General features: G+C 38.9%; 2 protein-coding genes across 2 annotated transcripts in view; both read left to right on the top strand.

The window, feature by feature from the left end:
* The window catches only part of LOC125238948 (cAMP-regulated phosphoprotein 21-like), a 129,111-nt gene extending 124,573 nt beyond the window's left edge, over nt 1-4,538 (top strand). Inside the window, exons 23-24 of the mRNA XM_048146448.1 lie at nt 1,255-1,342; nt 4,458-4,538. Of these exons, the coding sequence (XP_048002405.1) occupies nt 1,255-1,291 (37 nt within the window). The 3' untranslated portion in view covers nt 1,292-1,342; nt 4,458-4,538. The remainder of the gene's footprint in view (nt 1-1,254; nt 1,343-4,457) is intronic.
* LOC125238995 lies at nt 1,291-22,065 on the top strand. The gene is made up of 10 exons (XM_048146496.1): nt 1,291-1,342; nt 4,458-4,542; nt 5,136-5,232; nt 8,489-8,654; nt 10,291-10,439; nt 11,152-11,249; nt 12,710-12,801; nt 15,626-15,702; nt 16,792-16,840; nt 21,118-22,065. Exons 1-10 carry the CDS (start codon nt 1,291-1,293, stop codon nt 21,168-21,170), a joined length of 918 nt encoding a protein of 305 aa, XP_048002453.1. The 3' UTR covers nt 21,171-22,065.
* Nucleotides 22,066-24,025: the final 1,960 nt, after the last annotated feature.

The following is a 24,025-nucleotide window of genomic DNA, read 5'->3' as shown; positions in this document are numbered from 1 at the left end:
TCCAGTGTAGTAGCAATCGACAGCGCTCGTACTTTTCATCTTCTAGGCTAGTTTTACCGAGCGATCAGTATCCTCAAATGCCCTCACTAAAAAGAGTTCAGAGTTCAGGAGTCTCGCTTGTAACCGCGCTCGCTTGACGCGAAATAGTCTGATCGAAAATACCAGTATCGTAACAAATAGCCCTCGGGCGCGTGAGTGATGACCTTTTTCTGTGTTTGATATGGACGTAAGACGTTGGACTTTAAATAGTCATATCAAAGCTAATATTGATTTAGATAATTTTTACGAAGGGTTGACAAAAGCAGTATCAATTACGTTACCCTGCTACAGTACAGATAGTTACACTACTTTTACAGTTAATTTCCACACTTTGTGTCTGAAATTGGGTTTAACCTGATAAAATAACGTGTCTGTTATTAATAAAAGTGTATCTAAGGTTTTTGTATCTTGTTCAAGTCAGCCTCGCCTACAATGTATAATAATGTCATTTCTCTAACTATTCGCTGACTAAAGCTAACACTTTCGCTACCAAGAACCCGACTGTCGGGTACACCGCTCGTAGAAGCGTAGCCGATTACATGGGTTTCCCCGTATGTAGCGAAAATGTCGTAGCGCCGCGTAGAGCCCGGTTTCGAAAGTGCTAAACGTCATCACGAAAATCTCTTTAGGCGTTTCTGGCACCGAGATATTCGCGGATCGAAGGCGATTTCGACTGATACATCTGTCAAATCGGTTCAACAACCGATTCACTTATTCTTCTATGCTATGCCAATAGGGCTACCAAAGGCTTGCGCGCCAGCTGACTCGCCACCAGGAGATAATAAACAGGTCTCTATATAAGACCTCGGATATACAAACGGCACAAATAATATAAAAATTTTACCTTCCAATAAAATTGTTATTATTTTGCCTGGTATATCCGAGGTCTGAGTGATGCCTTCCTGGTAGGCTTAATATACCGTCGGCACTTCTCCTCAACAATGAGGGTGGCTGGTGGCGGGCCGGGGCGCGTAGGAGCCTTATGTTGCAGGTGGGGAAAACGGGACTACCAACATCGCGGCGGTGTGACGCCGGAGCGACTTACAACGAACGATGGCGCCATCTATCGGTCCGATGCGACGTCTACGACGTACTCTCTATATAAGACCTCGGATATACCAGGCAAAATAATAACAATTTTATTGGAAGGTAAAATTTTTATATTATTTTTTGAAATATTTAATAAGTAACATGTCACGTTATATTCTATTACAGGATCAACCATTGCAGCCGATGTACCAGCCGCCCCTAATGGAAGAACAGAAGCTGGCACCATCTCCTCACAGCGAAACCTTTAGAATCGGTCAGTAAATAACACTAAGGGCCAGTCGCATCAACCACAGTTAACAGACTCATCAACGATACGCAGAAAAAGTCTATGGAACCTCCCATAAAAATAATAATTGGGCTTTTTCAGAATTTGGGTCCCCCCAATTTGCGTAAGTTGTTAACAAAATTAACTCGCTGTCAGTTTGGAGGTGCGTGCCGGCCTTTACGACAGTTAAGCATAAAATCTGTCTAAAACGCGAAAAAGAAATACTTACATTGTCAAATCAGGATCTTTTTAAGAACTGTTAAAACGATTTGGAATTACTATGAAATACTGAGGAGTGACGTCACGGTCAATTAATTTACTTTATATCTTTCTCTTTGACTTATTAAATAGAAATTATGTTTAAACATAAGAGTTTTGAATGATTCACGGTTATTTTCATAAGACTTATATTGACCAGTATATAGACCGTGATTACCTTTTTGATTTTTGTCGAGCTCCCGATATTACGACGCAGTTGCATGCATCATGATCACGGAAAACTCATCCGTGATCATGTTTTCCGTGACCATGATGAATAGAATAGAAAATATTTATTTGGCATACAGATACATGATAAATACAAGTAATACTTAATAACTAGTACACCAAATAGGATGCCACTCAGCGAATACCGTGTCTAATAGACGCGGCACTGGTTTTCAGGGCACCCAGAAAATTAATAACTAATTCTTATAACTAAACAGAACGTAAGAGCACTTAAACAGAAACTATGTTTGAGCGTAATAGAGAAAGTGTGTATGTGTTTATCAGAACCAAAAACCATTAGCTTGGACTTGCTAGAATTAAGAAGAAGATTATTCTCTTTACACCACTGAGCAATTTGATCTGTCCGAATTCAATTTGCTAACTGCTGATAACATATCGTTGGGCTTAAATGGTATGTAAACTTGTAAATCATCATCATATTGATGATAGTTACAGTGCTGTATGTTGGTAACGATATCTGCGCGATATAATATAAAAAAACAGTGGACCTAAGATAGACCCTTGTGGAACTCCACGTAAAATGGGCAGTGGACAAGATTTGATATTGACCCATTGACATCTCTAAGTTCGACAGATTGAGTGCGTCCATTGAGGTAGCTTGCAAACCAGTTAAGGGAACGTGTATCAAATCCATAAAATGCCATTTTGGAGAGTAAGAGCGTAGTGTTAATGGTATCAAATGCTCTAGAAAAGTCCAAGAGTACCAGCATGACGTCGTTACGACTGTCTCTTTCCGCTAAGATATTATCTACTACGTCAAGTAAAGCGGTGGTAGTGCTACGAGTCTTTCTAAAGCCTGACTATTTTTTTGGTAGAATTTCATTAGCCTCTAGGTACTCTTTCAACTGAAAACTGACTGCTTTTTCAACTATTTTTGATAAGAAAGGTAATATACTAATAGGACGGAGGTATTTGAAACTTGTTGGATTGGGTATTTTGAGGATTGGTTTTATTAGACTGCGTCGAAATATCGGGAGCTCGACAGAAATCAATAAGGTAATAACGGTCTATATCCCGGTCAATATAAATCTTATGTTTAAACATAACTATTGTCCATATTTTTCTTCTAATAATATAAATATTTTATTTTAATATATAGCCAAAATACAATAATAATCTTCTAATTATGTGGTGCTTTATTTCATGCACTGCATTAAATATTTTAAGTATAGGAAAGTAGCCTATTTGGCTGTTCCATGGAAATGAGCTTCATCATGACAGCCATTTTGCGATTCCAGCGTTGGTCTCATAATAAATCTTGTTCATAATGACCTCAAAAGTCACTAAGCAAATTTTGAACAGACCTTCTTAGGGTTCCGTAGTCAACTAGGAACCCTTATAGTTTCGCCATGTCTGTCTGTCCGTCCGTCCGTCCGTCCGTCCGTCCGTCCGTCCGTCCGCGGATAATCTCAGTAACCGTTAGCACTAGAAAGCTGAAATTTAGTACCAATATGTATATCAATCACACCAACAAAGTGCAAAAATAAAAAATGGAAAAAAATGTTTTATTAGGGTACCCCCCATACATGTAAAGTGGGGGCTGATATTTTTTTTTATTCCAACCTCAACGTGTGATATATTGTTGGATAGGTATTTAAAAATGAATAAGGGTTTAGTAAGATCGTTTTTTGATAATATTAATATTTTCGGAAATAATCGCTCCTAAAGGAAAAAAAGTGCACCCCCCCCCCCTCTAACTTTTGAACCATATGTTTAAAAAATATGAAAAAAATCACAAAAGTAGAACTTTATAAATACTTTCTAGGAAAATTGTTTTGAACTTGATAGGTTTAGTAGTTTTTGAGAAAAATACGGAAAACTATGGAACCCTACACTGAGCGTGGCCCGACACGCTCTTGGCCGGTTTTATTATTTCACCCTGTATATATATTCTGTCAAACAAGTCTGTCAGTGAATAATAACTAAGAAAACTATAGGTAACCTTTTCTCTAGCACCCTAAAGAAAAGGATGCATATAGTTTTCTTTGTTCTTATTTACTGACAGACTTGGTTGACAGGGTATAATGAAAATAACCATGAATCCTGCTGCCTGAGTCTGTGTTTCCGCACAAGTACAATCCAGGTCTCTTTAAAGCAAGAGTAAATAGGTATCTCATAGGTAAGCGTGCTCCACCGTAGACCGCATCATCACTTACCATCAGGTGTGATCGTGGTCAAACGTCTACCTATCCATACTAAAAAAAAAAAAAAAAAAATAATCCAAAGCCTTTATCACATCTCGGACACTGGCGATCAAATACATATATGAAAGAGGCGCGTTCCTAGCACACAGTCTAAGCTCGTGTAGGTGAACGCGCACCATGCTCGTATGAGTGAGATATGACAAGTCGACTGTTCGAGTTTTTGACAGGCGGTAACTGTGAGGTAACCGAGAGGGGTGGGCGGCACTTTCATCGGGGAGCGGGAGTGGTCATACTGTACGATAGTACTCTTTATTATACTGTGCTAGCACCCTAAAGTAAAGGATGCATATAGTTTTCTTTGTTCTTATTTACTGACAGACTTGGTTGACAGAGTATAATGAAAATAACCATGAATAATTCAAAGCCTTTATGTTTATTTGCCTTGTCCGCAGACCCGTCGTATCAGTACGCGTACCCTTGCGGCGCCTGCGCGGGGCCTGCTTGGAGCCCCATCAGCATCAGCATCAACGCCCGTAAGTCAGGTCGCACTTGCGTTTTTTTTTTAATACCACGTCGGTGGCAAACAGGTATACGGCCCGTCTGATGGAGAGTGATCACCGTAACCTATGGACGCCTGCAACTCAAGGGGTGTCACATGCGCGTTGCCGACCCATTAGAAACTTGTACACTCCTTTTTTGAAGAACCCCATACTGTACCCATAATACCCATCGACATGGGAGCTCATTCCACAGCCGGAGCGTTCGTGGGAGGTTTTCCTCTGAAACTTTACGGTGCGCGACCATTTAGGTTGCAATGTGTGGATGAGCGCCCTGTCGATGGCGAGCGGTGCGATGATGAAAAGTGGCCGTTGGCATCATGTCAAACAGTTTTACGAAAGCGACTGACATCTTACCTTCCAACCCGAAGGGTAACCAGGCCTTATTGGAATTAGTCCGGTTTCTTCACGAGGTTTTCTTTCACCGAAAATCGACTGGCAAATAGTATGGGTATTAAGAGAGTACGGCTTGCCGGAGCTATGTAATGATTCGACTTTGCAATATTATTCTTCTTGCTTGAATTTTTTTTTTATATTAATAAATTTTTATTTTAACGCCCTCGTGTTTTTCAGATACAGCGTGGGATACGGGCAGCTAGAACAGCAGATGTTACAGCAACCTTACCCTGTGAGCAACGTGTTACTGCAACACAACGTGCAACATTATCCCGTAAGTTAGATATCGTATACAATATTGTTTTTGCTTATCATAATTGATAATTTGGATGAAATGGCGACAGGTCTCAAGGACAACATGCGATCGACGGATGCCCCTTAAACTTAAGGGGAAAATCTATAAGACGATTGTTAGGCCTGTTGTATTGTATGGATCTGAATGCTGGGCGACAAAGGTGGAGGATGAAAGGAGAGTGCACGTAGCGGAAATGAGAATGTTGAGATGGATGTGTGGAGTGACCAGAATGGATCGGATCAGGAATGAGTATATTAGGGGAAGTTTGAAACTTGCGCCTATAACGGAAAAGATGAGGAGTGGCAGGTTGGCGTGGTCATGTAATGAGGAGGGATGGATGTCATATAGGCAAAAGAATGTTGGAGATGAAGGTTGATGGATGGAGAGGGAGGGGTAAACCCAAACAACGCTGGATGGATTGTGTGCAAGAGGATATGAGGAAGAAAGATGTGAGTGTTGAGATGACGAAAGATAGAGAATAGAAGAGGAAGACGTGTTGTACCGACCCCACATAACGTGGGATAAGGGTAGGAGGAAGAAGAAGACTTGATAATTTGGTCACAAGACACAAAATCTACCCGAGTTACGAGCAACTTATAAATATAACGTTTTACAGTAGATATTATTGGTCTTTTATATTCTATAGACCATATGTGCAAAGTACGGCTCGCGGAATTATGGATCCTTCAAAATAGTGTGTAATATGACTTCAATAATGCAAGAATACAACACAATACAATACAATACAAATACTCTTTATTGCACACCTCAATACACGAAACAACATAGCAAGTATAAACAACAACTTAAGAGGTAAAACAAGAGGCGGTCTTATCGCTAAAGAGCGATCTCTTCCAGACAACCTAGGTAGTGGAGAATAATAAATTTAACCTTGTAAATAATACTTTTTTTGGTGTCAATCTGGCCCTCCCCTAAAATTCCTTAAAATTTTGACCCGCGATGGAAAAAGTTTGACCACTGCCACAGACCGAGGCATCTAAAGAACTGCTTCGGGCACTATGCACTTTATCGTCATAAATCAATATTGCCTTACGGCCCAGCCACGACATTGGTCTAAGCGCGGCAGCGGTGAGCGGCAGCCATACGTGCGAATGAAAAGTCCCATCGCTGTCTCGCTTCAAGGTATGGCCGCCGCTCACCGCTGTCGCGCTAAGACCAATGTCGTGGCTGAGCCGTTACTCTCCCAGATAAAACTTTCATGCCACAACCAAAATGTAAAAAACAGCCAATTTTTTCAAGGTTTTCCGCGGTCTCGTACTAAATTTGCTCATATGTGAGTGTGTTTAGTAAAACGTCCCACTTTGTCGGTTACCACTAAGGCGAGATTTACTTGTATCTTTATATGAATAAACTAACAAAGCGGCTTTATAGCAATCGACAAAAAGGGGACGTTTTCTCGATTGTGTATATCGCGAGTGACGTAATAGATAACATGCATTTCCCCAAAGAGGATCAAGTATTATAGAGAGTTACTGTCGAAGTATAATGTGTAATCACAGTGCATAGACTGCCATCTCTCGAATCGACACAAGCTTAAAACTTTTGAACCTCAGTTTTGACAATTTGGTCCATATTCTTAGCTCAATATGTATTAAAATGTTAAATATTAATATTAGCGCCATCTAGATGAGCGTACCCCAAAGGTGTAATGCCATCTAGGCCACCGTACCTTTTTCTGTATCGTACTGAGGTACGTTTTTTTCTTAGACTTTATCTGTCTATACGGAGCTATATATGTCTTTCCCGTGTGGTGACGGGTTAAGAATTTCACCACCCCCTTTCTTCCCGTGGGTGTCGTAAAAATCGACTGTGGGTTATGGGTTAAATCTCAGAGGAAAAAAATCTATAGAGAGGACAAGCCGCGCGCGGCCTGGTCGCAGATGTAGGCCCATTGGGCCTACAGTCTACACCGCCGCCAGTTCGCCGTCCGCTGTCATCGAGTGTACACGCGCGCTGTTCACCGACGAAAAACGAGTTTTATCAAAAATGCCGAAGTGTGCAATAATAACTTGCAAACATCGCAGTGACCTGAATAATTTCCAAGCCGATAGGATAACATTTCATAGGTAAATACTATTTATTTCCTTTTATTTCACATAAAACACGAATTCAACGTAATACTCCGAGTTGTACCATGTAACCTTACGTTTGCTTGTGCTTTAAAACGTTCATTATACATTGCGGCTACACAAGGAACATATTGTAAACAGTGTAGTGTTTTGCGCCGCAATGAACGGTGTACAAAACGATTCACTCAGTGAGACATTTTTCTCGGAAACGAGGCGAGGCGTTCCCGCTATTTATCGTTGTGTGCGTGCGCGATCGCGCTCGCTTATCGTTCGCGTGTACACACACATTGAAATGATGCGTGTGTATTGCGCAATAGGAGCGTCCAGCTACAAGTGTGTGTGGATTAGGTGTGTGCGTGCATTATCTTTACAATTACTGGTGCTTTGTGTGGGTTGCGCAGACCTTGCGACAGGCGTATTCTATACAAATCGCCCGGCATGACCTATCTCCCGAAATCTGTGGGTTAAATTGTGGCGTAGGCGAGAGGCTGGCAACCTGTCACTGCAATGTCACAATTTGCATTTCTTTCAACCCCTTTTTGCCAAGAGTGGCACTGAAACTTAGTAGTTCATGTGTTCTGCCTACCCCTTCATGGGATACAGGCGTGATTCTATGTATGTATGATTATATGTATGTCCCAGAGTTGTAAGAACCTCTTTTTGACACATGACAGCGTCCACAAAACGTAAACTCGTGAAACCTAATGAAATTTTAAATAAAATCCTGTAATAATATTAAAAAAAATCAAGTACTTAAAAAAAATATTTCGCTTACTTTACACATAATCTTACACATGTTACATTTTTGCGGATCTTCGTTAGTGAGTATTTTACGATATTAATTTATCACGCAGGATGTACTTATTATGTCATTTATCATTCATTTTTATTTTTAAACTAGTGCTGTGGCAGAGTCCGTCATTTCGATTCAAATAACATTTCAGTAAGTTGATAGAAATCGTATATTTGTTTAAGCGCCTCCTTGTACATAGGGCCTAATCGATTCAACCAATTCGAAATTAATCGTTAGATTTGGCAAACGATACGTCTTAGCCACATCGCAACATACTTCAAAACAAATGTGTCAAAAATGTGAATTTACAAATCCGGGACAATATATGTGTTTGATTTCCCTTTGTTTACAGTACCCAGACGCGATGCAGTGGGGTGGAGCCATGATGCCCGGCGCGCCCAAGCTGCTCATGCACGATCTGTGCCCCGTGTACCCACAGTACCCCTACATGTACCCTCAGGTACTGGACAGGCCATCATCATCGGATGATGATGGACCCCGGGCTCCCATGAGCTGTGGCAAATGCCGGGATAACGCAAGGAATCCAGTGGTTTAGTTTTTACTGTTATGCTGTTAACATGTTTGTAAAATATCATCCTCATCCTCCTTGCGTTATCCCGGCATTTGCCACAGCTCATGGGAGCCTGGGGTCCGCTTTGACAACTAATCCCAACGTTTGGCGTAGGCCCTAGTTTTACGAAAGCGACTGCCATCTGACCTTCCAACCCGAAGGGTAACTAGACCTTATTGGAATTAGTCCGGTTCCCTCACGATGTTTTCCTTCACCGAAAAGCGACTGGCAAATATCAAATGACATTTCGCACATAAGTTCCGAAAAACTCATTGGTGCGAGCCGGGGTTCGAACCCGCGACCTCCGGAACGAAAGTAGCACGCACTTACCGCTAGGCTACCAACGCTTCTGGTAGGTACTGTACAGGACATAGAGGAATAAGTAATGGGAGAGTTGTAACTCCATACACCAGTAAATGCAAAGACATATGTAACTCCGTATGTACTCGTAACTCCGTATAGACGGATAAAGTCTAAGAAAAAAATGAAATGAAATGAAATGAAATTATTTATTTATGAAATGATTTATTTATGCATGTGGAGAATGGGTTACAATTAGGTTCTATTTGCTACTCAAGTAGTCTCATCAAACTCTACCTTTACAGGCGTACATACATTTTAGGACGATACACACAATTCACACTATAATTACCAATTCATATAACAAGAAAACTAAAACTAACCTTAATAAATAGAATCTAATTACAATGTCATCATAAAATTATTCAACCCTAGAAAATATCATTCAAAAAATCATTTATACAGTAATAACATTTTTGTATGAGCCATTGCTTGACTAATTTCTTAAATTTACTAAAATTATTATTATTAAAACGTACCTCAAAGCCATAGAGAAAAAGGTACGGTGGCCTAGATGGCGTTACACCTTTGGGGGACGCTCGGCTAGATGGCGCTAATATTGATATTTGACATTTTAACACATATCAAGCTAAGAATATGGGCCAAATTGTCAAATCTGAGGTTCAAAAGTTTTAAGCCTCTGTCGAGAGATGGCAATTTATTCACTGTGATACACATTTTACTTGACAGTAACTCTCTATAATACTCGATCCTCTTTGGTAAATGTAAGTTATTTGTAGTGACATCTGGCGTCAACCATGCGTTAACTAGCGTAAATTATCAGTGCTGCTATACTTGTCAATAGATGTCGCGACGAACAAAAAGTCTAATGCTCAACAATTTTTAGCTAATAATTACAATAGTATTAATCAGTACTCTGTTTTCAATTCCTTCTGCTTGTAATATAAGTTGTAAACTGTTTTAATATTGCCTTTTTGGCAGACGCAACACTGTTGGCACCTAGTGTCGAGTAGTGGTACTGAATTAAAGCTATTTGACGAGTGATTGACGCCTGAATGACGCTAGATGTCACTACAAATAACTTGCATTTACTGAGGATGGAGTTACAATTCTTCCCTTACTTATGATGAAACTTACTACGCCTGGAAAAGGGTTAAAGAGCTGGAATCCAGGACAGAAAAAAAACAAGAATTTGACATGTCAATCTATGATGGCGCCATCTACAAAGTACTTAGTCTTTAATCTATTCCATATTTTTTCAGATGATACCCCAACCGTACCCAATAGTCCAACCAATCTACCCGCCGCTAGACAAGGACAGGAGACCGCGCCGCAGCCACAATCTTCCTCCCAGCGGACCACGCCGCAGCCGCGGGACAGGGACGCCGACATCGCTGCCAAGATACAACAGGTACGAGAGACAGGGACGGAGATAGGAAGATACGCCTGCTGAGTCCCAAAGATATACTGAGACTCTTTCTAAGGTCTAAAGTACTTTCAGTGGCGATATATTGGTTTTCTCATTTATATGGCCCTTAGGAGAGATAGAGACGGCGATAGGTATAGTAAACGAGATACAACAGGTACGCGAGACAGGGACGGAGATAAGAAGATACGTATGCTGAGTCCCAAGGATAGATTGAGGCACTTTTCACACTTTATTCTTCTAAGGCCCAAGGTACATTCAGTGGTAATGGATTTCTCAATTATATGGCTGGGCCTTAGTGCGTTTTCACATTATCCGATCCGATATCGGATGTCGGAAGGATTTCAAAGGCAAAAATCAAAGATGGCGGCTTCAATGTAAGGGATATCGATCCTACATCCGATATCGTTTTGGATAATGTGAACACTCACTAGGGACTTTTAGGGGGCTACAAGAGAGACAAAGACTGCGATGTCGAGGCCAAGATGCAACAGGTATAAGTGAGACAAAGACAGACTGACCCACGGGCTACATTTACAACTCAACTAAAGTTAATTTCTCTCAAGTAAATTTTATAATTCCCTCGGGAAAAACGTTTTTTATAACTCCCATTAGACTTGCGTACAATGACACACTTACTGAGCAAGTGTGATGAAATTAATATAACGATAGGCTTTGAAATATATATTTTTTACAGATAAAGGATCAAATGTCGCAAATGAACACTCAAGACAAGGAGAAAAGCGGCAACGGGTTGCTAGGCAACGCGCCTGTCAACTACAATGGAAGATTAGGGTGCGTTTCATATTCATATTCATATCATTTATTGCATACACATGTGTTTACAATAGGTGTTTCACAGACCAACCCCTATAGACATCCATTACAAGACGACTCGCGGTCGCCAGCCTTCCTAGTATTTGCACTGATATAAGCGCGGGCGCTCGCCGTGCCCGATCAGTATCGACCAAGTAACAGACCCGAAAGCAGCGCGTGTTTTTCGCACTAAACAATTGGAAAAGGGTATTTTGATGCCTTAAAGATGTCCACCTGTAGTGTGAAATGGTGTGGAAAGGTAACAAGAAGCTCAAATTTAAAAACAGACGGCATTACATTCCACAAATAAGTCATATTTATAATTTATTCAGAGCCGGCATAGGTCAACTTACATTGGCCACTTACGCGTCAGTAGAGGGACAGTCATACTTCTGTCCCTTTTCATCTGGCGCGACTGCCCGCCGTCCTTGAAACGGCCAATCACAGCGCGCTTAACACATTCCCCGCCCGCTCCTCGCACCCCAAACACTGGTGACTCGTATCGCGAACAAAATATACAAGATTGCCACTCTATAGGAGGTTCTCTGTGAGGTGTTTTTATAGATTAGGTCACAACATGCACCCGTCAGGGTATAGCAACATAGAAACTTACATACTAGATTCATTCATTAACATGCTTATAATAGTAAGAATTACATAATTGCTTATTTCAAATTTAGATAGCTACTTAAAAATGTCAATTATTCACTACATTATACACAAAACTAATTAATCAAAAATGTCAGTAAAGAATTCATCCACAGAATAATAGCATTTTTGTTGTAAAAGTGACTTAATGCTTTTATAAAATAATTTAGTTTATATTTTAGTTTATATTATAACTTTACACCAAGGACCATATAATACGGGACAAACAAAGCCCATACAAAAAGCGTACCCCGGAAATGTATAGGCCTTTTAAGCTTAAAACTAGATGGCGCTCTTTCGCAGCCTGGAAGTGGCCAAAATAATATTTTCCCGAAATATTTTTGCGTGTTTTTATTTTTTATAAGAACAAATGACATGCTTCTTTATTTTTTCAACATCATGATATCACGTCAATCAAATGCACATTTTGAAAAAAAAAATTGTAGGCATCATCAGTGTAGTTATGATAGTATTCAATAGGCGGCGCTAAAAAAAAATGAGGTACAATTCTTAACTTAAAATCCATACTAACTGTATAAATGGGGAAGTGTGTGTGTCTGTTAGTTTTTCCGTCTTTCACGGCAAAACGGCGAATTGACGTGATTTTTGAAGTGGGATAGTTGAAGGGATGGAGAGTGACATAGGCTACTTTTTGTCTCTTTCTAACCCCCCTCTTCCCTAGAAGGGGGGGGTGGAAGTTTGTATGGAGCATTCCGTAATTTTCGAATTTAACGGGAGCGAAGCCGTCGGCAAAAGCTAGTTGTTTTATATTTGTGTGTGTCTTTCAGGAGAAGTGTGTCGACGAACGATGAGACGCAGCTATCTTCAGCGGCGCGCGCCATAGTCAACTCCATAAGGAACATGCAGGCGCACGCGCACACAAGTAACCATTTTATTATATACCGTGTTTCCGGTATCACTCAAAACCTCAGACACCCCAACTGATTTCTATTTTTTTAAACATATCTAGAGTGTTCATCTTTTAATCTGATGATTATTCTTTTTTAAATTGAATTCTTCATTTTCTGTACAGCTCTACTCACTTTTAACTCTACACTCAATAAATAATTGGTAGCTTCCATCATAAACCTTAAAACTATTTATTTGTGTACGTTACTGCAACGACATAAGGTTTACCAATAGACAGCTATGTTACTGTAAAGCATTTTAAAGCTTTGTCGCAGTAAACTTCAAATTGGACTGGTAATCGCAATAAGCAAATTAAAACCCAACATTCAAAATGACAGGGTTGTAATTAGGTACGAGTTCAATTTGTTATGACTTATGACAAACATTAAAATAAAATGTCAATCTCGTAGCGGAAAAAATAATCGTCCACGTAACCAGCCATTATTAATACCCCTAAATACTGAAAAAGGTATACAACCTCTAGCAATGTGATATGCACAATGTTGTATTACGAATTCGTAGAATGGGCACGTAAAAAATAACTAATAATACAAATTAAAACAAAAAATATTACCCCCATCAAGATATAGCTCAATCGATTAACCCTCGATTCTGAACAAACGGTTTTCAGGTTTTTAGGGTTAAGTGAAACACGTTGTATAATTTATCTATTTGTTTATACTTATTTGTAGTGACTGACCGTAACTAAAATCGAAACGTAACTAAATTTTCAAACGAAACATGATTTGATACGGTAACTGTAAAAACAAAATTAAAACGCCGGCGAGACTCAGCGGAAAACGGCTCCCATTTTTTTCTAACTTTTTCACAGTGACTAGATGGCTGAGCGGTTTAGGTGTCCGTCCGGTAAACGGAGAACTTAGTTGTTCATGTGCTCTGCCTACCTCTTTATGTGATACAGGCGTGATTATAGGAATGTATGTATGTTTTATTTATTTATTTACAAACATGTTAATAGCATAACAGTAAAAACTAAACCACTGCTAACTACTAAACATATAAATTAAACTGTCAATATCATTAAGGTCAAATTCGTTTAATGTGACGTGTATCACTGTCTACTACGAGTACAGATGTAGTGCGAAACGATTTGCCTTCGTATTGTCACGGAAACTTACGAACGTGCCATGCTATTTCAGTCAGTCTCAGTACAAGATGTACTGACATTGACTGAACTAGCATGACAAATACGAACGTTTCCGGAACTAACCTAACCACAAAATTAATAGTATATTGTGCAACAAGGGAAGAAAGTTGAATATTACTAACGAGAGTAAGTTAAATCGCAACGGCTTGCCGGAGCGATTTAAAGACTCGAGTTAGTAATATTCATACTTCCCGAGTTACACACAAAGTTTTTCATCACACTTGCGTTATAAAAAATACGCAAAAAGGTTAAACAGAGTTCAATACAGTACTACAAATTTCCTAACTCCCTAGGGAGAACGATTTTTCTATAACTCACGCTCCGCCTGCGTGCAATAACACATTTAGTGTGCGAGTGTGACGAAAAATTTTGAAAAAACCCCCGACCGCGACATAGTATAGTGATTTTCATGAAATATGGCTAAGAACACTCCCGACTTACTCAGCTTTCAGACAAGAAAAACTAAATCCAAATCGGTTCACCCGTTCGGGAGCTACGATGCCACAGACAGACACACACACAGACAGACAGACACACACACAGACAGACAGACACGTCAAACTTATAACACCCCGTCGTTTTTGCGTCGGGGGTTAATAACTCAGCTTTCAAACAAAAACAAACTAAATCGAAATAGGTTCATCCGTTCGGGAGCTACGATGCCACAGACACACACATAGACAGACAAACAAACAAACAGACAGATACACACATAGACAGACTCGTCACGTCAAACTTAGATGTATAACACCCCGTCGTTTTTGCATCGGGCGTTGAAAATACGAAGGATACCGTTTTCGCACTACACCTGTATCACACCTCGGACCCTGGCGATCAAATATATGAAAGAGGCGCGTTCCCAGCACACAGTCTAAACTCGTGTAGATGAACGCGTACTATGCTGAGGGCGTTTTCCAAATTAAATCCCGAAAATCGAATTTCCCTGATCTGGACGTGTTTGGGCTCATTCTACTCAGAATCACGAGCTGGTTCGATCCCGACGATAAAAAAATGTGTCCCAAATTTTCCATACAAAATTCGAGTTTCCAATACGTCACGCTCGTACACTGAGAGAAATTTGCATTGTGAATTTAACAAGTTCGACTTGTTGCGGTTTATCCGTTTGAATCAGCCAAACGTATGTTTAAAACAATATGTGTCAGGTTGTTTTTATAAAATCGACTTGTTGATTCAAATATATTGCCGATTCAAATGACAAGTAGCTTGTTGTTTGAACCAAAAAGCACGTAGGCGCTATTTTAACCAAAAAACTTGTTGAACGAACATGAAAACTGGTTGTATTTTCTCTCAGTGTAGTAAGTTCATACTAAAATCGTGACGTAAAAGGAAAAAAAATATTAGGACACATTTTTTTATCGTCGGGATCGAATCAGCTCGTGATTCTGAGTAGAATGAGCCCAGACACGTCCAGATCTGGTGAAATTCGATTTTCGGGATTTAATTTGGAAAACGCCCATGAGTGAGATATGACAGGTCGACAGTCCGCGTTTTTGGCAGGCGGTAACTGTGAGGTGACCGAGAGGGGGTGCGCGGCACTTTCAGCGGGGAGCGGGAGTGGCCATACTGTACGATAGTACTCTTTATTATACTGTGCCTGTATTTGTTTCAGGCCAGCACGACGCCAGGCGGCATGTGGGCGACTACCGCGATCGGCGCGACGAAGACAAGCGGCGCCCGCACAGACAAGTACTCGAATATTTATTTATTTATTTAAACTTTATTGCACAGTAAAAATATACAGTTACAAAAGGCGAACTTAATGCTACATGGCATTCTCTACCAGTCAACCTTTAGGCCAAACAGAGAAGACCAAAAAAAGGTGCGGGATATGTAAAGAACACTAAAGACTTGATTTTATTGGACTACGTTATAGAAAAAAAAATAGGGACTTATATAAATATATTTACCTATTTAAGACACTAATAACTATAATAAATACATATAAATTACAAATTATATATTTACATAAATATAACATATATACATACATATACATTTAAATATATATATATATATATATATATATATATATATATATATATATATATATATATATATATATATATATATATATATATATATACCTGCTCTAAATATACTTAGTCTTGATACTTCTCAAAAAGATGTTTTCGCAGCTTGCGCTTGAATGTAAATTTAGATTCGGCTTGTATATCTTGGTATGGAATATGTTAACCTTCCATTCGATTAATTCTGTCATTCTTTAGCCCTGGGGGCTGATTTTTGAATATCGGCTATTCGATTTCGTGAAATTCGTTCAATAATAATAATTCAAAATATTGTTAATATTTCAAATAATAAAAAATAATCAAATAATTTCAAATAATAAAAAATAATCAAATAATTTCAAATAATAAATTTAAAATATTGTTAATATTTCAAATAATTTAATTTTACTACGGGGTAATTATTTTTTAACCAAATTTTGCTGACAACGTAAATGACCTAGAATTACCTAGCCTTTTCCATTCCACGTCCATCTGTCATGCAGAGCCAATGCCAAGTGATTGGTACGCCAATGTGTAAACAGCGGGTCTTATCTTGGCCAAGGGATTCCACCAAGGCTTGGTGGAACTGTTGGCCACATGTGTATTGTGTACAGCGGCCATGAAAGAGGCGCGTTCCTAGCACACATTCTAAGCTCGTGTAGGTGAACGCGTACCATGCTTGTATGAGTGAGATATGACAGGTCGACTGTTCGCGTTTTTGTTCAAACAGAGACTTGTACTATTGTTAATTTGAGTTATTTATTCATAGATGTCCCCTGGAAATTGGTGCCGACGGTCTCCCGGTCCCGTGCATCCAGGTAAGGAATTAGTACATTACGATTCAAGTGCGGACTTAGTACATTACGATACAAGTGCGACAAATGACAAATTCGAAATGGCGATGAGTTAAATCACGAACGGTCTATGGGGTCCCAGCGCGAACAAGTTGTTCACAGAAATCGCGAAGCGCGACTTCCTCGCACAACGTATCAGCATTGCGATACAGCGAGGAAATGTCGCTAGTATCCTTGGTACAATACCTCAAGGGCCTATTTTAGACATTAGCTAGCTTTTAAGTTTAGTCTTAGTTTCTTATATAATTATGTAAATATAGAGTTTTTCCCCCAATACGAACGTAGAGAGTAGGTATTTTAAATCGATACGAGTTGCGAATTACTTATTCGCACATGTCTCGTAAAGTCAAGTGTAAAAATATGGGTGTACACATCTTACTCACAACATATGTCCTATAGCATCTTAGTCCGGTGTAATAAGAGCGTAGTACAGTCAGCAGCAGAAGTTGCTATACACCCAGGATGCTCAAAGAGCGGTTAGCGTTTAAATTGTCAAAAAGTTGTTGACTGTCATGGTAGCATTTATTTGTGAGCGCTCAGCATGGCACAAATATCTTAACAGTCGCTATTCATTAATTGCTATACTTACAACAAGTCATTCTTACCTGAGCTGTCAAAAAACCATTGGTATCTAAGCGGTTAACGTGTCAAATATACCTGAACAATCTGGAAAAATAGACGTTTAGCGCATACAAATATGGCCAAATATTGAATGAATAATAGTTCCGGGCAAGCGTTTTGACAGCCATCGAAAGCAGTACAGTCTTGTCATCCCATACATCCGTCTCACGTTTCTCTCTTCAATAATTTGACAGGTGCAATTTACTAACGTAAGTATTTAATTTACTTTTCAGCATGAACATCGAAACGCCTGACACATAGAGAAAGCTAAATGATGCCGAATTTCGGGACAGTTGTCAAGGCACGTTATGGCCTCATTTAAAGTTCGTTTGCTTTTCAATCCTGAGGTCACTGGTTCAAGTCTCGGCGGAGACACGCGTAAAGATAATAGTTTTTTTGGATTTTATTTTTATTTTGTTTTTAGGGTTCCGTAGTCAACTAGGAACCCTTATAGTTTCGCCATGTCTGTCTGTCCGTCCGTCCGTCCGTCCGTCCGTCCGTCCGTCCGTCCGTCCGCGGATAATCTCAGTAACCGTAAGCACTAGAAAGCTGAAATTTGGTACCAATATGTATATCAATCACGCCAACAAAGTGCAAAAATAAAAAATGGAAAAAAATGTTTTATTAGGGTACCCCCCCTACATGTAAAGTGGGGGCTGATATTTTTTTTCATTCCAACCCCAACGTGTGATATATTGTTGGATAGGTATTTAAAAATGAATAAGGGTTCACTAAGATCGTTTTTTGATAATATTAATATTTTCGGAAATAATCGCTCCTAAAGGAAAAAAAAGTGCGTCCCCCCCCCTCTAACTTTTGAACCATATGTTTAAAAAATATGAAAAAAATCACCAAAGTAGAACTTTGTAAAGAATTTCTAGGAAAATTGTTTTGAACTTGATAGGTTCAGTAGTTTTTGAGAAAATTACGAAAAACTACGGAACCCTACACTGAGCGTGGCCCGACACGCTCTTGGCCGGTTTTTTATTTGTTTTGAGTTTCTTTTTTGCATAAGTTTTAACGATAATTCTAAATTATTTTGAACGTACATTCCAGCATAGGCAAAATATGCTACGTAAAATATTACCGATATCAGATGTATGGCTTAAGTATACGCCTGAAATATATCGGTATCGGTCCTACATTCGATATCGGATCGGATAATGTGAAAACGCACTAAGACGGAAGTATTACTTTCAGATTATTTTATTGAAAAATACTTGAAAAATAAATATTTCATTTTCATTTTCATTTTATTTTTATTAGTTTAAAAATGTTTTACCACAAACAGCTAAGGTACAGCGGGACAAATCTCGACTGAGGGGTTAATGTAACTGGTCCATGTTTTACAATGTTTGCATTATTAAATAGTGTTTTACCGACATAATAATTAATACTCCAAAGCGGGTTCTTCGTGCTATTTATTATTATTTTACGAAGCGTCACAGAAACAAAGTTCACTTATTCACGCGAAAAAACTAACTGACAGCCCGCCGTTCGGGTAGCCAACTTACAACAATATATCAATCTTTGGGTAAAATTATGAGATATTTAACACTGCCTTACAATAATTATATCAATAATTTGTGAATTCTTAACAAGTGGATACATGTAGAGCTCAACATCATAGTGTAATAATAAAAAAATGGATCAGTTACAATTGCCCGCCCCCCAGTCGAAATTTGCCCCGCTGTACCTTACATATATATCAGCACGACAGATTCAGATGGCACTATGATCAGAACGAGACAAAAGTTGTCAAACGATTTACGGCTAATTTATCGAGCATTACTTAATCCCACACTCAGCTTGGATTTTTTAAAGTATCGTATATTCTTAATGGGGAATAAAACAATAAATTTATAGGCCAATTTTATTGATCAAATTCTTTGAAAAGTTTCTTGATTATCATGCTAAGCATTGGTACCTCCTGCCAATTGCAAAGTATGCATTATGGCAAATAGTTTAATGTTTTGTGAAGATTATAGGAAATATTGTTTGTTGATAACTATGACGGGAAGTATTCCTTTCACTTTTTGTCACCAATAAAATTATCACTGCATTTAGTTTTCGGTGCCTTGGCGAGCTATCAATACTGAAACAGAAACGAAAAGAGATAATTCAAATTGCATTTTGATTTAGATTACTATAAAATACATTATTTAAATAAGGCTTTGTCCTTACTTTCTTTTGACTGCAACTATCTATTTCTTGATTTCCTGCAATTTTCAACTAACTTTCCAGCAATAAATAAATAAATATTCGAAATATTGCTATTTACAGCACAATAACTATTGTGAACCGTTTTTATTAAAGAATACGGCGATTGATGAAAATTGTAAAATAATATGTAAAAATATTTATCATATAATTTGTCAATTTTGACATTTTGGGAATTTTTTTAAATTAAGTTGGAGCATAAGCAACTAGGCTATCGTCCACGAGCTCGAAAATAAATAAATAATTATATTACGCAATATACACGCACTGCGCTCAATTAAAATTATTTATTTCATCAACTCGCTGGCATACCGCAGCAGCTAATAAACGGCTGCAGTATTTTTTGGTTAATCACATAAAATGTTGATGCTTAGTTAGCACTGAAATAACAACTGCTTAGCAACTGGTGGCACCCTGGCTGCTGACGTGCGTGATTGACAGGGCGTGTAGGTATTAATGACAGCGGCTTGTATTCGACTGCTTAGTTACCACTGACATTCTAACCGTTATTGTCATTGTGATTAAAGAAGAGTGTATGTGTTAAAGAAAAACTCAGGTGTTAAGATATATGTGACGAACTGAAAGCCTACGTGAAAATGACAACTTAGAAGTCACTATTTTTTTGACGATTGAAGAGTATAGGTTTTCTTGGACACCCTGCCCGCTCAGGTATATCTGCTGCTGACTGTACCATATTTATGAGACGATTTTTTCGATACATATTTTTGCACTTGACTGTACAACGGAGCGCGCAAAAATATCTGAACATTATCGCCTTGAGAATAGGCAATTTTCCTACTAGTCAAATCAGCTTCTTTTTAAGAACTGTCAAAACGATTTGCTAATATGAAATTACTGTGAAATACTGAGGAGTGACGTCACGGTCAATTCATTTACTTTATATATTTTTCTTTGACTTATTAAATAGAAATTATGTTTAAACTTTAGTTCATATTTTTCGTCTAATTATGTGGTGCTTAATTTCGTGCACTGCATAAAATATTTTATTTTAAGTATAGGAAACTAGCCAATTGAGGCGTGTTCAGATATAGGTTACTTGCATCCTAGTCAAATCAGCTTCTTTTTAAGAACTGTCAAAACGAATTTGAACGACTTGCTAATATGGAATTTATATGAAATCGAATTGAGTGACGTCACGGTCAACTTAGTTACTTTATATATTTCTACCTGACTTATAAAATAGAAATTGGATTAAAAAATAACTTCTGTCCATGTTTTCCTTATGATTATCTGATGCTTTATTTCGTGCATGGTATAATATATTTTCTTTTATGTACAGTCAAGTTCCCATTGACCGCTCCGATATGGCTGATGGCGATTATACTATAATTACTATAAATAATATCCAAGTTCTCACCATAATTGTGATGTTTTTACAGCTCTGAACCATCCGTGGCGGCCGCACCCGGACACACGCAACGGGCGACGTTAACATATCCTACACACACACACACACACACACACACACACGTCCCGGGATCTACCTTCATACATTATGTAAGACTCTTAACAAAACCCTATGACCGCGAAACATGTCCACTGAAGCGCGCGGTTACACCATAATACCGGTATCCCTAAAAGCAACGCCAAAGCGAAGAGGGGTGATAGGATATCTCAATAACTAACACATTATGCGAATTTGACCTTAATGAATGAAAAACTTAGACCGAATGAGATGTAAGTTTAAGGTCGAGGGTAGCGATTCCGTTTATTAACAAGAGGCAGATATACCCATACATTAAGTAAAATATAAATTGATTTAAAAAAAATTAAGCCATGTCAGAAATTAACAGTAAATATCTACGTCTTATAAAATTAGTTGAACTCGTCTTTTAGTGTGAAGACAGATTTTGGGACATTAAATAAATAAAAAATAGTATATAATCATAATATAATCTGGCCAATTGTGACAGGCATAGTTTAGTACGTTTAAGGCATTCTTTAAAAACACATACATTTGCTGATGAAATCGCCAAACTCACTCAAAAGTTAAAAACTGTGAGTGTCTTACTATAGTAACAGATGGCGTTATTAAGCAAAAGGTACTATATTAGGCGTAAGGACGCGAAAACAAATTATTCGTATAAAAACGATCAAATTGCGTCCTATAGACGGTCCACCAGATCTTAGAACTATAAAAATTGCGCGGAATTCAAATTTTCTATAAGAATTCGCTTCGCTCGGAATTTTCAATCGATTTTTAAGTCGATGTAGGTAACAAATCAAATTATTTTATTAAATATTTTTTGATTTGTTTTTTAAGTAGTAACACTACTATATAAAAATTATAAACTGAAATAGATACCATACACTAAAGAAAAAGCGATCAAGCCCACTGGTGGAGAAATTATTTAATAAAATTAAGTGAGGTAGGGCATAGCGAATGATATTCCGCTTTGTGTGGTAGGGCACAGCACAGCGGATATCGTCTCGCTCGAATCTAGAGCAGAGCCCAACTGGGGTAGTACCTCCGCCTTACAGAAGACCGCAGCCAAATAGCACTAGACCCTACTCATAGTGTTGTGTTCCTGCCGGTGAGTAAGGCTGCCAGAGCTCAACGAGGGTGCGGTGCTGATGACGGGAGGACTTACGGAACTAACTTGTTCCGTATATTGTCCTTTAGAGTCGTCGGCAACCCGAACCCTCCTCGGATCTTGTACACTCCTTTTTGCTGTGTACTTAACACAGCAAAAGGGAATGTACAAGTTTCTAATGGGGTGGCAACGCGCATGTGACACTGTTTGCGTTGCATGCGTTCATAGGTTACGGTGACCGCTTTCCATCAGGCGGACCGTATGCTTGTTTGCCACCGACGTAGTATAAAAAAAAAAAAAAAATAATAATAATTCGATAGATGGCAGAACCATCTCTCTCGCTATATCGTAATCCTCCAAAAGGATTCATATAGGAGGTGCAAGCACAAATTGCTCGCCCTTAGAGTTGGTCAAAGGCGCCTAGCCTTCAGAGATAACATACACTAGAGAAATTTCGACGGGTACCTCGGCGGTTGAGGTGGTGTAGCGGTTTATCACGTCAGCCGCGTTAGCTGGAGACCTGGGTTCGATTCCCGGCTTCACCACCAGTGGGCTTGATCGCTTTTTCTTTAGTGTATAGTATCTATTTCAGTTTACGATTTTTAAGTGTTGTGGCTCGATGATTCCGCCAACGTCAAGGTTTAGAAAGGCACGCGTTTTATGAAGACAACGAGGAAGGACACAAAGGTTATGACAGAAGGCGCCACCTTATTAGTCCATTGCTCAGATAAAGAATTTCATACGCGGGAGCGAGAAGATCATTTTTTTCTTTCTCTCACATATGAATGACAGTGACATGCCTGGACACTTGCACAGGCGCCGCCTGGTGGGATAAAATGTCAGTGTGACTCCTCATTGGCCGCTGAGCCCTAAGTTTTTCAAATTTGCCCCCTTTTTTTAGTACCAAGATTTGGTTGACCGTTTATAGTAAGCGACAATGTGGCATTTTACTTAAAAACGTCAGAAATTATGTATATTTCTTAAATAATGCCTTAAAAATAACGTAAATAACCTAAAGTCAAAGGAAAGTCGCCTCCAAGGAGATCTCACATCGCAAAGGAACTAGTCATTTTTTAAAGCTAAAGTGCATAGACTATAGTGATGTTTTTTTTTTATATTTATTGTCATGGCTGTAAGCAGACTTCCTTTGACCACGGAATGATTTAAAATAGTTTTTGTAAGGGGTCTTTATTGAGTAAAAGAACTGATGTTACCAATAATTTTATTATCTATGAGAATGATATGATAAATTTAAAGAAAGGCTTAAAATGTATTCAAAATGCGATCATTAGTCTTACCAGTTGCATTAACCACATTTGACAGACATATCATCGTCACGCAGCAGACGTCTATGGAACTTCCCATACAATAAAATTTAACGAACGCTTTAACGGTGACAGACGGTTTGATGCAACCGGCCCTTAATATTGTGTTCGGTTCGCGCGATAGTTACTAAAAGTATGAAAATCCGTTTTAGTTCATGAGATTGTCATGTGCCATCCTCCTCCTTGCGTTATCCCCGCATTCGCCACGGCCCATGGGAGCCTGGGGTCCGCTGTGTCAACTAATCCCAAGATTTGGTGTAGGCATTAGTTTTACGAAAGCGATTGCCATCTGACCTTCCAACTCAAAGGGTAACTGAGACCGGTACCAGATTTCTATACATTTTCGGTAACAAAAAAGGAAAGTTTCATACAATCAACCTAGGACATTTTGGGAAACCTAGTGGATCTTGCTCAGCATCATGGACTCT

This window comes from Leguminivora glycinivorella, chromosome 24 (assembly GCF_023078275.1).
Source record: "Leguminivora glycinivorella isolate SPB_JAAS2020 chromosome 24, LegGlyc_1.1, whole genome shotgun sequence".
NCBI classification, from domain to species: Eukaryota; Metazoa; Arthropoda; class Insecta; order Lepidoptera; family Tortricidae; genus Leguminivora; species Leguminivora glycinivorella.
The sequence above is the reverse complement of the archived record's forward strand: the minus strand, read 5'-3'. Positions and strand labels throughout refer to the sequence as shown.